At 41.2% G+C, this 17,141-nt stretch overlaps 1 protein-coding gene across 6 annotated transcripts in view; it reads left to right on the top strand.

Moving 5' to 3' along the window:
- Positions 1 to 17,141, top strand: part of dlg1a (discs large MAGUK scaffold protein 1a) — a 136,806-nt gene that overhangs the window by 19,161 nt on the left and 100,504 nt on the right. For 2 of the 6 annotated variants that reach the window (XM_051946967.1, XM_051946966.1), the window contains exons 1-2: positions 1,501 to 1,750; positions 13,578 to 13,958. The exons of 2 other annotated variants lie outside the window; for them this stretch is intronic. In XM_051946967.1, coding sequence (XP_051802927.1) covers positions 1,688 to 1,750; positions 13,578 to 13,958 — 444 coding nt within the window. In that variant the 5' untranslated portion in view covers positions 1,501 to 1,687. Of the gene's footprint in view, positions 1 to 1,500; positions 1,751 to 13,577; positions 13,959 to 17,141 lie in introns of those variants that run through there. 2 more of the 6 variants (XM_051946971.1, XM_051946969.1) reach the window with 2 other exon arrangements.

Genomic DNA, 17,141 nt, shown 5'->3' with positions numbered 1-17,141 from the left:
TGGCTAAAATACATGTTGCTGCTGCAGTTGTTGCAGTTCACTGCTTAGCCTCTGTACCAGTCCTTCTGTCTGCCTCTCCAAACTGGGGATACCAGCCGTCATTTACTGCAGGTTACGCGGTGATTATGGATAGGTATCTCATGCAGTCCCACGTCAAAGAAACCAAACTTTACATCATAAGTGATCGATGTGCACTTTATTGCAGTGAAAGATTAAATATTTGCATCTTTTCTGGAGAACCTCATTGTATCATACCCTACTGTGGAGTGTTTTGGTGCTTAAGACTTCAAAGTCATTGATCTGTTCCTTAACTGGACCGTGTAGATCATCTTGTAGATCATAACTTACGTTTCATTGCTACCTGAAACAGCACTCGACTCGCCCACAAAGTGTTGTTTTCATGTAGGTCTGTTTTGGTGTGAATACCTGCTTACACCAGCAGAATGAATGTGAATCATCTCAGCCAGTTTGAAGTCACCTGTGGTTTAAAAGGGCTCAGTGCCAAAGTGGTAGTCCTGCCACCAGCGCGGCAACACTGTGTTCAAATGTCAATTGAACAAGTCACCCCAGTGGAGTGTGTGTTTAGGAGATCATAATGTGAGTGGTTGTTGTGCAACAACATTGTCTCTGCCTCACTCATTCACTCTTCAGGTCTCTCTGTCTCTCTCTCTCACTCCACCAATGTTGTATTTGGTCAATTCAATCCTCACTAGCCTGTATAATACTGTAGCCATACCTCCCCGCTCTTCACTCTTTGTATGTAAAGCTTTACTGCAGCAGGTAGAGAGAGGTGGAAAGCAAGAAAGAAAGGGGCATGGGGGATGCTAGAGAGACAACACATTTTTAATTCTCCCTCCACCTCTGGGTGCACGTCTCTGCTCTTTCTCTCTTTCTTTCTATCTCTCATTGATCTTGCTGTTGAGAGGCGGGCCAAGAGAGGCAGTGGAGCGAACCGAGGGAGAGTGAGCAAGGCAGGGGGAGAGAGAGAGAGGGAGAGAGAGAGAGGGACATAGATGGAAAGAAAGCAAGAGAGGGAGAAGGGTAGCAATAGAACGAGAGAGGCAAACACTCTCACACACAGAGAGAGAGAGGAGATAGAGGAGTGGGACTGCTGCTGCAGAGGAGGACAAGGGAGACCACATCTATACTGACACACACACACACACACACACACACACACACACACACACTCATACATACACACAGCACACTTCTACATGCACACACATTCATTCATGCACATACACAGACAGACTGACCCACACATGCTGACAACAACAACAACACCCTGAACACACATGTGCTGACACATTCTGACACACACACGGGCAGACAGTGACCATGTTGCTCTTTGCGTCCTGACCAGCTATGAGGATTACACTGATGAAGATGATGATGATGATGGGAGCGATGAAGAGCATGAGGGAGAGGACGCTGGCCTGCCACAGCTGAGGACCGTAGCCAGGCGTTTGGGGGGGTGGGTGGAAGGGGGCGGGGGGGCCGACAGAGTGGGGGATTGTGGGACAGGATGGAGCGCGGCTGATAGAGCACATGCGTGTGCGTGTGTGTATGTGTGTGTGTGAGTGTGAGAGAGAGAGAGTGTGTGTGAAGGTGTGTGAGCGTGAAATGTGTCTATGAAGGCTAGGATGCCCCCCCAGCGCAGGACCAGCTAGCTAACGTTAGCCACATGTTGTGCCACTGCAAAGTAGCATGCACCAACAACACCATATCTCTGATGTTTGGATGCAAGGTAGGTAGAGAGCTTTGTGTGTTTGTGTTTTGTGTGTGTGTGTGTGTGTGTCATTATGGCAGAGTGAGAGAGTCATGCAGGGGGTTGAGTTAAGTAACGGACAGTGAGAGAGAGACACTGACTGAGGTGAAATGTGCTGAGAGATAAGGGAAGAGGTAATGACGAGGCTAAGGGTCTCAAGGTTGAGGTAAAGTAAGGTGAGAGTTAGTAGCCGGCAGGAGAGCGAGAGAGCGCAGGAGAGACACAGAGAGAGAGAGAGAGAGGTCGGATTATGTTTGTTAGTGGTAGAGACAGCGAGAGAGAGAAGCTGTTTTGTGTTCAGCTGTTTGCTTCATATTACGAAGTCTTAAGCCAGTTTATAACAAACAGCCTTGTTGCTTTATCGCTGGTATTTGATGCTTCATTCATTTGAATTCCCCGCTGAAAGTATTTAAAGTCTTTACTGAATACGCCGCATGTGGAATTTACAAGTTACACACAGAGAACACATAACTCACAGTGAAATATCAGCACCTCAGTCCAGTCGATAGATTATTTTGAAGTCTTTTGGTAAGTTTTGGAACTTTACATACATTTCTGTTGTCATGGAAAGCCGGTCGACTTTGAGCTGCATCCAATGATTCTTTTCATTGTTCACTTTTTTGTCTCTTATTTTATTGATTAATTATTCATCATTTCTGCTGTTATTATATAGTCAAATCAAAAATTATTCCCGCCCATGCCAAATGTTTACATTTTTATTTGACCGCTATGCTTCTTCTGGAAATGAAATGAACAGTGATAAAAGATGTTAAGAGTGTGTTAGAAATTTTAACTGTGTTGTTTTCTACATTTTTACTGAAAAGGCCACATCCAGAATTATTACAAGAGCTTGGTGAGGACTACAGTTTTGTGCAGCATGACTGCTCACAAGACAGGGTATGGAGATGAAGCCATATTCAGATACAAAGCAAAATCAAAAAGTTAAAATACAAGGAGTTTCACATTGTGAAATATCTTAAAGAATGTGACAGAAAGCCAACACTGCCCCTTGTGCTAACTTCCACTAGTTGTGCCAAAGGTCAAGGAAAGTCCAAGGATCACCACTAAGGGTGTCCTGAAGCACACAAAAACCTGTCTAACCTTACCAAAAGCTCACCTGGACAAAGAAGAAAGCTTCTGGTCATCAGGTCTGTGGGCAAATGTGGTGAAAATTTAGTTTATTGGACACGGGGATGTGGCTTAGTTTGGCAGAAAATAATCCTTCAATCCCGGGAAAAACTATTTCCACAGTCAAGTAAGGTGTTGGGAATGCCATGCTTTGGGGGTGATTTTTAGCAAATCAGCCAGACATCCTTGTCAAAGTACGGCAAAAATGGACTACTTTGTGGTTGGGAGGCAGTCAGCAGAAAAAAACAATTAAAAAATTGGACCTCCTAACAAGACAATGGTCTATGAACTACTGCCAGAATGGTCAAGAAATGGTTAACAGGAAACAAAACCAACATTTCTGAGTTCAGACCTGAATCCCATCAGTAATCTGTGCAGAGAACTGAAAACCAGAGTGATGGAAAGGAAGCCTTCAACCTCAATGACCTGAGATCATCACAAAGAGGAGAGGAACAGAATCCCAAGGGAGATCTGCAGAAAGCTTGTTTGCATTTCAAATTATATCCTGTTTGTTTGTGTGGCAGCAAATAAAGACTTTGCCACCGATTACTGAACAAGAAGATGAATAATTTAAGACCTGGCATTTTAAGTATAATTGCAGAAAGAAAATAGAAATGATCATCAGCTGGTAGGACAATGTCTTACCAACCTCTTGTCACTAGTTTTTGACATTTCCAGCCAGAAAAAAACAATTGGTCAAATATAAATTCCCATTCAATTAAACTTTAACATGGGTGTGAATCATTGTGGACTGAACTGTACTGCAAAACCCTGAAAAATGAATGGCAAAAGTTGTTAAAGCCTAAGATAACTGCTTATTTTGTTCAACTAACAGTCAAAAAAACAAAGTATTCCACTTACAGTTATTTAAGGCAGAAAAACAACAAATCTTCGCCATTTAGGAAGTTGTGTCCAACAAATATTTGGCATTTTTGCTGAAGTTGGTTCAAAATGAATTTTATTTAAACGTAAATACTAAATCTTCAATTGTAAAATTAAATGATAAATAGTTTAGTGTATTTGGCGATGAGGATGGGTAACTTGTGAATTGTGTTGTTTAGGTTGAACATTTGCAAAGTTAAGACAGTGTTTCCCATTGGCTGTCTTCTGGGCTCTGACCTCTAAATTTAAAACACTAAAATGAGAATCTGACAAAAACTTTGTGGTGAGAGGTTCCGTGAGCCCCTGTTGCACTATAAGATATTATATATATATATATATATATATATATATATATATATTATTGTGCAAAGGACTGCAGATGGAAATTAGCTCTGTGCTAAATCTGGTGCAGGCATCTTTTTAATGTTACTGCACATTGTCCTTTTAAATAAACTAAACTAAGAGGTTATCCTGTATCTTACCGTATGCGGTCAGAGACCTACAACCCTCATCTGCATCTTATGTGTCCCATGTTTCGTGTGTTTAATCAATTAACTTGTTTTATTAAAAATAAGATTCCTCATGACGTCTGCCTTCCCAGTAAATCCATATTCCAGCAGCTGCAGCTGTCTTGAACTCACATTCTGTTAGGAATGGTAAATGTTTCACTTCCTGACAGGCATTCCTGGCCCATTATTATTAAATTAACACCACCATATGCCTTAGGAGTATGTCGACTTGTTAATTATATAACATCAGCCTGACGCTAAACGAAGGAGCTTAGGTTAGAATTGGCATTCATCGTCTTGCAAAATACTCCAAAATTGTTGAGTGGAAAATCAACACATGAAATATTAAAGTTCCACCCAAGTGCTTAAGGAGCAGTGCCTTTGATGTGGAGGAAGTGTTCGTACCCTGTGCTGCATCTTTGAATAGTCATTAAACACCCGGCTAACCCAAAAATGGCCTCATAAATAGGTCTATAAACTTGTCGAAATAGCACAGTGAAACTGGACCTGATATTGAGAACGGGCTCAGAGAAAAGGAGTAAAAAACTGAATATTTTTCAACTTGGTGGTATTTGTATAAACGCTGAGACAGAGAATTGTGTTCAGTTTGCTGTTACAAATTCATATACAGGAATGTACTATAAGAAGATACAGTGGAACTCCTGAACTGTGTATGTGTTTGTGTGCATGACTTGGAATGCTGTTGTCCAGTTCAGCAGTTAGGCCACAATAAAGTGTATAGGCTTCACTTCTGTCCTATTAGATCACCTCATCATGACAGCCTGTTAGATAGAGGCAGCCCGAGAGACAACTGCTAGACTGGAGCTATATAGAGAGAGAACAAGTCAGCATGAGTGTGGGCGACAGCGGTAGTTTTGTCCTCCAGAAGTGTAGCTATACAGGGTAACAAGTGAGTGTATCCTGAGGATATCAAAAAGTTCCCTATGCAAGATTTTTGAGAGATGGTGGACCTGGTTAGCTGCCATCATCCATTTTCAGACTTCGTTAGCTTGTGTTGAAAGTGGCCGTGCTCAGACACTGCAGTGCCAGAAATGTACAGCATTTCAGGAACGATATGGGTAGAAACAATACTTGACCAGCACCTTCACCTACACATGTAAGTTCCCTTTTAGAAATATTTGTAACTAATTTGATGAGGAAACATTTGACCAAAAAAATATGCTTATGAGTGCTGACCAATTTTTATTCAACAAGAACTTTGCATTTGGCAAAGTTCTTGTAGTTCTTCTAGCTTCAGTAGCTTCAAGAAGCAGTGCCAGGAAATATGTTTGGATTTGCTGTACTGTAACATGTAAATTGTAATTTACCTCAATCAAATTACATGTGAAGTGCACTGATCAGCCACAACATTAAACCCATGAACACGTGAAGTGAATAACACTTAAAAGCTACTGTAGCTCAAACTGCTGAAAACCTTAATGCTGGCAAAAATAGAAAAGTGCCAGAACTCACAGTGCATTGCAGCTCACTGTGTATGAGGCTATGTAGCCACGGACCGGCCTGAGTGGCCATAGTGACTGCTGTCCACCGCTGTAAGCATCTACAATGAACACGTGAGCGTCTTAACTGGACCATGGAGCAATAGAAGAAGGTAGCTTGGTCTGATGAGTCGTGCTTTGTTTTACATCATGTGGATGGCTAGGTGTGCGGACATTGTTTACCTGGGGAAGACATTGAAGCAGGATGCACTTTGGGAAAAAGACAAGCCAGCAGAAGCAGTGTGATGCTCTGGGCAAGATTCTGCTAGGAAATCTTGGGTCTGCCATTCATTTAGATTGTACTTTGATACATGCCTTCTATCTAAACGTTATTGTGGGTCATGCACACCCCTTCAAGACAGTGGTATTCTCTGATGACAGTGTCCTCTTTCATTAGGACAATGTGTCCCTCCACACTGCAAACGTTGTATAGGATGACGAAAAGTTCAAGGTGTTTACTTGGCCTCCAAATTCTCAATCCGATCCCGCATCTATGGGATCTGCTGGGGAAAAGAAATCCCAGACAGATTCATGGAGGCTCGACCTTGCCACTTTAAGGACTTAAAGGATCTGCTGCTATCGTCTTGGTGCCTGATGCCACAGGACACCTTTAGAGGTCTTGTAGAGTCCAAGCCTTCAAAGGTCATAACTGTTTTGGCGAGAAACCAAAACAATGTTAATGTTGTAGCTGATTGTGATTCTTCATCATCTTGTTCTTAACAATTGAGTTTCTGCAGTTAAACCAATGGAATGTAATAATGTGATGACAAAGCTGACAAAGTATTTCAGCATTCAAAACAGTGTCTTAGATATTATAGACATGTTTTGTTGACCTTTCTTTTTTAATCTTGCATAAATATTGGCCCAGTTGGATAATTAGCATATTTGTTGTTTTCCTTACCTTGCAGTGTTGTGGTTCCTGTGGGAAATACAGCAAAACACACAGTATGTAATTGGGTGTTTGTAAATTGACCTTTTGGCTAATCAATTCCACCTATGCTGGCGGAATAATTCCCTCAGAGGAATAAAAGTTAAATATTCTTATATTAAATAAAGGGAAAAGTAATTGTCTCATATATGCATACACTATGTATATATACAACTAATCTAGCTAAAGGCAGTTTTTTGATTTTCACTTTTTTTTCTGACTGAAATTATGACAAGAACTGAACTATCATTTTGACTGCAGTTGCTAAGATAAATCATAATCAGAATTGATCAAATGTAAATGATTCTGATGCCTGTTTGGTTCGATTAGAATCACAAGTAAATGTAAGATGCATGCAGAGAGACAAGCAAGAGACATGAACACAAACAGCACAGAGCAGAGAGGAGAGCACATTTTAAATACATGAGGGTGAGCAACATGCAGTTTTTACCTTGCCAGCAACGTGTCCATTTTGGAGGCTGTTTAAGTGCCTGGAAAGATAAATCAAACCCACCTTAACTGGGTCAGACATTTGAACACATTCAAAATAAATGAATGTGTTCCTCTATTTCTGCAAAGTCTGTGTATTTTTACTGAAGACACTTTACCGAGTGGAGCCACTTGGAAGTTATTTCAGTAAAATCTTCATTTGAACCAGATTTCTGCGCTTCTCCAAACATATTTAAATTCTTATATCACATATTTTAGATATAATGGAGATATCTGTAGCAAACTATCTATTTAAAGTACTATACAAATTAAATAATGATTATTAATTCATTTGGAATTTTTAAATAACAGTTCAGAATAATTACCCTGTATGTGGGACAAAAAAAAATGTCCAAAACCAATCAGTTTTACTCAGTCACAGTTTTAGTGAAAGCTGTGAAAAACTAATCCTTTTGACAAATGCGTCCATTGATTTATTGATTGGCTAACTCCATATTAAACCATTCACACACATTACTGTCACTTTGTCACTGTGGCTAAATGAATCTGGTCATCAGCTGTTATCTGGCAACGAGGGCTTTTGTGCTTGATTCCAATAAAGCATGAGAGAAAGTGTGATGTAAGAGATAGAGGGAATGAAAAGATATGGAGAAAGAGAGAAAGACCAAGGCGCGCGTGTGTGTGTGTGTGTGCCCGAGAAGTTCCTTACGGCAGAGGATCCCCTGCTCTTTCATATCTCACCAAGCGTGACTAACTCCTGGCTTTACTCTGACACACACGTACACACAAACTAACACATAGACATGTACTAGGATGCTGAATCTGCTCCCAATCTAGTCACGTTTCTCAGGCTATGCAAGACTGGCTGACACACTAACACATGACAGCCACAACGCGCACGCGAGCTTTTCTGTGTGTGTGTGTGTGTGTTGTGTGTGGGTGTGTGTGTGGTGAGCGGGCTATCTGCAGGCACAGTCCTGATTAGGCTTACTGGGCTCTTGATAGTTGAGCAGGCAGCAGAGCACACACATACATACACACTCTGTGCTGTAAAAACAGAATTATTTGGTGTGTCTGTTCATTCATGCATTTATTCATTCAGAGGTGTTCTTGTGCCATGTGAAAATTAAACACCAAATTTAGGATTATGGATGAGTATGTGTGCGTGTGCGCTCGCATGTGCATGTGAGTGCAGAGGGCAGCAGCAGCAGTGTTGTGACAACAGTGTGAGCCAAACTCTCTTCAGGGTCTTAGCGCCTGGCTCTTCAACCGCTGCTTTCAAGATTATTTTGAGGCATTTCTGACTAATTAGCAAGACGACAATGAATGAAAGGATCGTGGCGAGAGGCGGAGAGGAGATGAAATGTGCTGAAGGTCATGAGACGGGGTCAGATCAGTTCATTCTGTCTGAGCGGTGTTTATTCCCAGTCCCAGTCTAAATGAGGTTAAAATATGCAGCAGTGGAAGCAGGGGGAGCGCACACACATTGCCACGTCTATTTGAATTCACAGGAATTAGCTGATACCATTCGGCGCTCTCCTGTGAAAAGCAGCCGCCCACTCCCCGCCTCAAAACATGATTTCTAGAATAGAATTTGCATCTTGTTGCTGACCAAGATGACAGTTGGCTGCAGGGTCAAACGTAGTGTTAGTGATTTAGTGCTTGTTGAGCTTGCTCTGGTGAGTCCTTTTGCTTGCTGTCACCGAGTGGTTCTGTAAAAACTCAAGTCACTGTTATTTATGTTGCACATTCAAAATAACAACGCTTTCCAATAGCAAAATAAGACGGTGATGCTTTACTTAAAAAGCTCAAATATTAAGGTGCACACCCAACAGTGTTACTTCTTATACAAATTTGCCTAATTGAAACAGTAAGGTTGAAATTCTTCAATTTTATGTGTAATACAAGTTTACCTGACTAATAAATATTAAGTTGACAACATACAATATTATATACTCATACTCATTTACCTTACTAAGAGAAAATCAAGGAATATAAAGGTTCCCTTTAAGAAGGTTATTGGCGACACTGGGAGGATAAACTTCCTTTTATCAGGAAGAAACCTCCAGCAGAATCAGGCTCAGAGTGCGGCCATCTGCTTCACCTATTTTGTAAAGGCGAGACAGAAAAGCAGAGACTAACAGACAGACAAAGAAGACCACATAAACGCTGGACGGAATGGTGAGACCAGATCAGATCAGTGCAGCTCCAGAGCCAGAAATACCTGAAGAGATCTACAGGAAGAGTCTACAGTGAGGACAAAATACGGGAGAGTAGACACGTTAACAAGAAAAGCGCTCAAAACGCAGTACTCCGCCAAGGCTGCTCAGTTGACGTATCATTTCTGAGGGATGAAATCTTTGATAAAAAATGACCTTGCGCTGAGCACAGGCACGTGTTATGCATGTGCACATTCTGTATCTATACCGAATTGCGTGTAAATTACTCTTATAAAGATTTTTTTATCAGTTCATTTTGGCAGACCTTTGTTTTGGCCCTTTTAAAATAACCGTTCCCTCCATGCTTTTATTTTGAAGGCGTATTTTTAATGTTATGGGCTCTTATTGTGTGAAAATTCCAGTGGCATAGAAAGTGTTTATCAAAGAAGCGGTGTCTTGACATGATGAAGACGCTGCCGAAAAATCTGGAAATTCACATAAAGATGAAAGGAAACGGTTCCACGCTGTTGCTGTCTAGCAAAGGACGTGTCTAAACTTAGAAGCACCTAGCTGGAATGATGACAAGCTCTTACGGAGTTTCCTGAAGAAAGATGTGAAGGTCAGAAAGGTGAATTTGTGTTCAAGATAAAGCTGATGGCTGAATGTAAATAAGACTTTGTGAAACATCAGGAGCGTCACCATTGTCTGGCTGGAGTTTGCTACATTGTGAGACCTAAATATGTAGCGGGAATTGTTTAATCAACAGTTTAATCGTTTGTTCCTTGTATGATTTCCAGCTGATAAATCACAGTCATTTTGTAGTAGGGTCACAATCATGTGGTCATCAGCAGGTAACTGACACAGTGTTCAAGTCATGGTTACAGCGATGCCGTGCCAGCAGCTATATTTGGCAATGGGAAGTCTTTAACAAAGCCGTGGATCCAGACTATAAGCTGCATCACTGTGAAAATTTAATGAGGTGGTCTTTGTGTCATTTCTGACCTGCCCTGAAAATTTCACCCAAATCTGTTAGTCTGTTTTTGAGTAATGTTTCACATTAGCAGAACAGTAACAGAAAGAAACTCGAAGAGCCCTCAGTAGAGGGCAGAACCACGCCCTCTACTGGCGAAAACCCTGTCCTCCCTATACAAATGATGCAATATGTATCAATTTTGATCATCGTACGTATCTCCCTTCCTACTTGATCTGCTGACCTGTAACTCCACAACTGAGCAGGGGACCTTAGACTGATCTTCAGTGCCAAGTTTGATTATCCTGACTTCAGCACTTGCAGAGATATCGGAACGGACATAGCCTCATACATACATACATACTTACCCAATCAGATACCGCACCGAATGCAGTAACCCCGCTGACGTTCGTCAGGCGTGGTTAAAGAGGAAACTGACTGAAATCAATTCAAAATCAAAACCTTGCAAAAATACAAACACTTGGGTCATTAAAAGACATTAAGACTGGACATGTTTAGGAAGCTTCAGGAGAAAATTAACAGCACTGGTAAAGATGAATCTTAAAATTTAAAATCACCGTTGATGGGACAGGATTTGTTGTGAGATGATTGTAAAAGAACAGGGTTAACAGGTTGATATTGTAGAAGTAAACCTTCAAGGGCTTTAAAAATTGAAAAGTGAACATCACAGATTGACCAAACATTTTGATTTCCCAATGTTAGGTCTTTTAATTCAAGCATACATCAGGTTAGAGACTGAATAAATCACAACAAGAGAAGAACGAATAATAATATTTTTCAAACAGTCTGCACTAAACTGCACAAAACTCCTAAATTTATCTCTTGGGAAAAATGTTTAATTAACACTGTGGGTTATGTAGTTACTGATGAAGAGACACAGAGGGAGCTGTATGATAAATCACAGGCAGACTAGTTTAGTAGGGCATTGTATTGACTTAAGAAAATTACCAATAAGGCCAATTGTGACCTATTTACCCTAATTGGTGAACTTGCATCATGTTTTTATCATCAAAATGTGATTGTGAGAAGAGGTTTTTCATCCATTTAATGCACATACAGACCCAGGGAGGTCGGCTCTGGCTTACTGTCGGCTACCTAGAGAGATAACAGGTCAAAAGGTCAAATGTTATATTATTGGAACTGACTGTGTGACTGTCTGGCTCTCTGCAGGGGAGGTGAATCTCTTCTCTAAGCTGTGGGCTGTGTTTGTCTGGCAGTGGTGGTAGTTTTAACTTGCTTATTGTAGTCTCAGCTCATGATATAATGACTCAACTCAAACCGCACATACAGTGAGTTCAGAAAGTCTCCTTTATTCCATTAATGTCTCAGCTTGTACTAATATTTCGTCACATATTTCCCATTGATTCACCTGATCAGTATGTGATGCATTATGAAATGGAAAACTGATTGCAGTGACAGGTACCAGCTAAATCTGGTACTGCAAGAATTTTTTCTGATATTAAACCAACAAGACACTGTTACATCACAGGAACTGGGGCCAGGGTGTTACTGTATAATATTTCAAGTTAAATTGGATTACATTTTTGATTTCTATAGAGTGGGCATAGGGCTGTTGTCACTCTCTATTGTTGTGTCTAAAATTATTTTGTGTGGGTCCAAATTCACCGGCAACGGTAGAACTACAGGGAACCTCGAAGAAATCCAGAAAATGACAATCTGATGCAAGCAATTGCTTATAAATGTAAAAGGTGAAAAAGGCAAACATTGCACAAAGAAAGACAGCACGTCAATCAAGAGACAAATAATGTCCAAATTGGAATCTTTTTTCCCCACTTGTGATGCTTGGTTTCCCAGATCTGTTAAGTGTGCCCCCTTTCTGAAATTCAGTCATTGTATTATTCAAAAGGTATTACCATGAAAGTTAGTACTGCAGTTGTTTTGACGTTTCTGCGGTTGCATCAATTATGATGTAAAAGCTTCCCAACTGCTGTGTCTCTCTCTAAGAGTTGCACAGCGAGGCCGACGTGCTGTTAAGCTGCCAAGAGGTCCTACTGTGTGAGAATTACAAATCCTCTAAATGGGCTTTCCACACAGCGCACTGTACACTCTCACTTTCATTTAACCCCAGGTTAAGAATTAAGCTGTGAGTTCAAAACCTGCAATTTATTGACAGAGTAACTAGATTCTGCTTAGATTATTTGTTCTTGACTTGAGGTGCTGTATTAGCTGTAATTGCTGTCATCTTGGTGTAGATATGATCTGGGAACGCATGCTTCATTTGTCCTCGAAGCTTGAAAACCCATCTGCTTCTCTTTTTTTTATCAGTATCTGCTCTTGCTGGCTTGTTTAGGTTTAAATAGGAAATTTAATGAGCGATAAGGGATTTTACCTGGATCCACTTAGTCTGTGTAATCGTGGAAGGAGTGATTGTCTCTTCTTTTTCAGTGTATAGAGGGGCTTCCTCCCTGCTGCACCGCTGGCCGAGCTGCACGCCATGTAGCCACAATGTCATAGATTCACAACTGGCTAAGGACCTGGCATCCCTCCCCCATCAGCTTCACCGACTCCCTCCACTGTACTCTGTCCAGTAAAGCAGAAAATACAACTACGTTTTTAAAACATTAAAAAAAGAAGGCTGCAGAGAGGATGCATGGGAATGAAGAATGAGATGAGGGAGACGAAACAGTGAGACGTTTTGTAGTGAGAGTCGTAGATGTGGAAGGGAAAGGGGCATGATGAAGGTATAGAGAGATGAGATGGAGAGAAAGAAACAGCTATTCCCTGAGGCAGCCTTGTCTCCTGCTCGCTGTCCTCATTCAGTTTTGTGCTTTATTTTGCCTAAAAACTTCTGTGTGAAGTCCTGTGTGTGTTTGTGCATGCACGTATGTACAATATGGGAAACTCAGGAAACAATTACTTCCATGCTGTGTGTACACCTGGACTGGCTCATGTGCTTATACACACAAACTGTACTACAAAAACATCTCATTACACATGCATGTGCGCACACACACTCATGTTCTACTGGGCTCTTTTATCCTGGTTGCAGTTTTGCACTAATGCTTTCCTCTCTTCCAGCTTTACTAAATCTGCTCTACCTCAGAACTTGTCTTAAACTAACCTTTTTCTTTCTTTGTCTTTTTTTTCCTGCTTCCTGCCAACCTTCTTCAATCTCATCCTCCCACCTATTACTGTCCCCTTTTTCCTGTGTATTTCTCTCTCTGCTTTCCCTCACACACATTTCCTTTTAATTTCCACCTGCTTTTTCCTCCTCGCCTCCCCCGTCCTTCTCGCTACAGAAGTATCGGTATCAAGAAGAGGAAGGGGCGTCACCAGGCGCCCCAAAACTCCACCATCACCCCTGCCTTCAGCATCAAATGGGAGTAGCAAGAGAGCTAAGGGATGGAGGGACCCTGGGGAGGGATGGAGGGACCCTGGGGAGGGATGGAGGGACCCTGGGGAGGGAGGGAGGGACCTTGGGGAGGGACGGAGGGACCTGGAGGAGAGACGGAGGGGGCGTCGGGACCATGGAGAGAGAGAGGGAACGGTCATTGGGAAGGGATGGATCTCGCCACGGTGACCTGCGGGGGGCAGAGCTGGTTCAGGTGGCGGAGCGGCAGCTGTCTCAGATTCAACACGTTCATGGATACGTCACTCACACACACATAACGCCCGCTCAGGTAACCAACTCTGGCTGTCTATCTCTGCAAATTTAGTGCTATGTCATCATGTCAAACAATACAGACAAACATATATGTGGCTTACTGACACCGTCAATCTGTTCAACATCGCATCTGCTGCCTAACACCATCTACCTGTCTGTCTCTGTTTTAGAGTCACACATATGGCTCAGGGCTTACTCTTACATCATGGTCACCAAGGAGATTACCATTGTGTCTGTCAATCCATGTGTCAAAATTACTTTAGTGAGAAATGTACTGTATATTTGAAGAGTGATATTCTTTCTCTCCTATGAAAGCACTTTTTTGTTTTGGCTCAAAGGACCAATCCATCATTTTTGAGTGCATATATTTTGAGGTATACTACCAGTCAAAAGTTTGGACACACCTTCTCACTTAATGGTTTTTCTTTATTTTCATGGCTATTTACATTGTAGAGTCTCACTGAAAGCATCAAAACTATGAACGAACACAAATTGAGATAAGTAGTAAACAAAAAAGAGTGAAGTAAGTCAAAACATGTTTTATATTTTAGATTCTCCCAAACTGCCACCCATTGCTTTGATTACTGCTTTACACACTCTTGACATTCTCTCGGTTAGCTTCATGAGATCACCTGAAGTGGTTGTCACTTCACAGGTGGGTCTTGTCAAAGTTAATTTGTGGAATTTCTTGCTTTCTTAATGGGGTTTAAGACCATCAGTTGTGCTGTGCAGAAGTCAGGTTGTAACACAGATTACTAGCTTGGAAAATCCAAACTGAATCTCCATGTAATCTCCTATCTCCATGTTAGGAGATACAGGAGAATCAGTTTGGCACTGGGCGAATTGAATCGCGTTTCCCTCCCGGGAAAGTTTGGTACGACCAATCATACCACGGGAGGCGGGAGTTAATGCTGCATCATCTTCAGCGCCTGGATTACCCATAAAACACCTGCACACCTCCCGTAACCAAACACAAACATTAACAAAGTTATTCCTAACACCGCTAATCATTCGGAAGGAGTCTTTTGTTGCGTAGCCTTTTCAAAAATAAGTGTTGTACTTGAGAGTACCCCATGTATTCGCAGATTTTTGTGACAAAAACGGCAGTCATCATTCACCGCAACGCTTTCTCGGCTGCATGCCATTGTTGTTTGGACTACATGGACTTCAAGGTCGATTTGTTTGTGCGTCACATCCGTGTTATGCTGATTGGTTCTTTCTCGTTCAAGCTGCATTCGTTAGCCCCTCCTTTTTGAAATCGTCTCCTATCATCACAATGCCAGACTGCCTTTTTTTAAATTTATATTAATACATAAATAAAGTCAGTCTGGATTTTCCAGGCAAACAGTTGACAGCCCTATTTGACAACTGTTAGAATCCATATTATGGCAAGAACCAATCGACTAAGTTGGGAACAGACACCGCTGGGGATTAATCCAGAACTGAAGGCACACTGAACCAGCATGGATACCACAGCATGCCATCTCATCTGATTAGCGTTTAGCTGGACCATCATTTATTTTCCGACAGGACAATGATACACCCCCAGGCTGTGTAAGGGCTATTTGACCAAGAAAGAGAGTGATGGATCAGATGACCTGGCCACCACAGTCACCGGACCTAAACCCAATCCAGATGGTTTGGGATGAGATGGACCACAGAGTAGAGACAAAGGGGCCAACAAGTGCTCAGTGTCTCTGGGAAGTCCTTCAAGACTGTTGGAAACTATTTCAGGAGACTACCTCATGAAGTGCATTGAGAGAATATCAAGAGTGTGCAAAGCGGTAATCAAAACAAAGGGTGGCTATTTTGAAGAATCTAAAATATAGAACATGTTTTGACTTATTTCACACTTTCTGTTTACTACATAATTCCATATGTGTTCATTCAAAGTTGTGATGCCTTCGATGGGATTCTACAATGCAAATAGTCATGGAAATAAAGAAAAAACATTAAATGGGAAGGTGTGTCCAGACTTTTGACTGATGGTGTGTATTCATACATAATAGAAAGCACACTGTCACTTGATGATAATTGAAATGATAGCCCAGTTTTTCTGCTGTTTACAAAGCATGAATATTGAAAACCCCTCTTAAATAATATAGGAAGAACTGAATAACTTGTACATTACTAATTTGTTTTTCAATGACTGTCTGAAGGAATTGCAATTGCTGCCTGGATTAGTGGGAGGTTTGGTGAGAACAGTTTTCAGGAACAAGGGGCTGCATTCTTGTATGGAAGTGACGACGAGGTGGATGCTTGGCATACAAAGATTTATCATTAGGGGCCTGTTCCGTAGCACAACTTTACCAAATGAGCCGGCCTTATTAGTCTAATTTATTGTTGGGTAATTTAATTCCATGGAGCAAATTTGATATAGTTCAAGGTCAGTGGTTTTAGCAACTTATGGTGAAGAACTCCCCAACAAGAAGACAGGCCTGAGTAACCACAGTTCCTGTAACAAGAACCTGACAAGAAAGCCAAGATTTTACCACTGACTCGCTTGCATGCTGTCATATTGTTTTATTTGTTTTGCAGAAAATCATCAGAAATAAATAATAAAAAATGCACAGTAATAAATAATAAGATGTTGACTTGCATGTATGTTCAATTATATGGTATGTGATGTCAAAACTTTAGTCCAATGCTACAAAAAAGTCTCAGTCTACATTACCTCAATAGAGCGATAATAGGTACATAAATACTGAACAGTACAACATCAAGAAAACACAAAACATTAGGCAGGATTAATGAGACCTGTCGTATCTAAAGCCATACCCTTCTAACCTCTATTTACATTTTTAAATAATGTAGGCTATTTGTTAATACATTGCAAAACAATATCAAAAAAGTAAATCTGGATGTGGTTAATTAATAAATGTTTATGTAGTCATAATGAATTAAGTATAGGTCTGTAACAAAGGAAATGAACCCATTTGTTGGTCTTTGTCGTGGTGTTTCCTTTTATTGATGATGTGGTGGATGAGGGAGCTGCCATGGAAGTAGTGTTATAGTTTGGTTTGGGATGTTTTTTAACTTACACATTTTCTGTTATTACTGACTGTTCAAATGTATTAATCAGGGTTCTCACCAGGATTTTTTTACAGCACGCACGCGCATGCGCAATAGCCTTCATTAAATCTCGCGAGTGGCCAGCCCAGATGTCAGCCCATGAGCGTCACGCAGATGCTCCAAATGC

This window comes from Acanthochromis polyacanthus, chromosome 4 (genome assembly GCF_021347895.1).
Source record: "Acanthochromis polyacanthus isolate Apoly-LR-REF ecotype Palm Island chromosome 4, KAUST_Apoly_ChrSc, whole genome shotgun sequence".
Taxonomy (NCBI): domain Eukaryota; kingdom Metazoa; phylum Chordata; class Actinopteri; family Pomacentridae; genus Acanthochromis; species Acanthochromis polyacanthus.
Note: the sequence above shows the minus strand (reverse complement) of the source record. Positions and strands in the feature narration are given on the sequence as shown.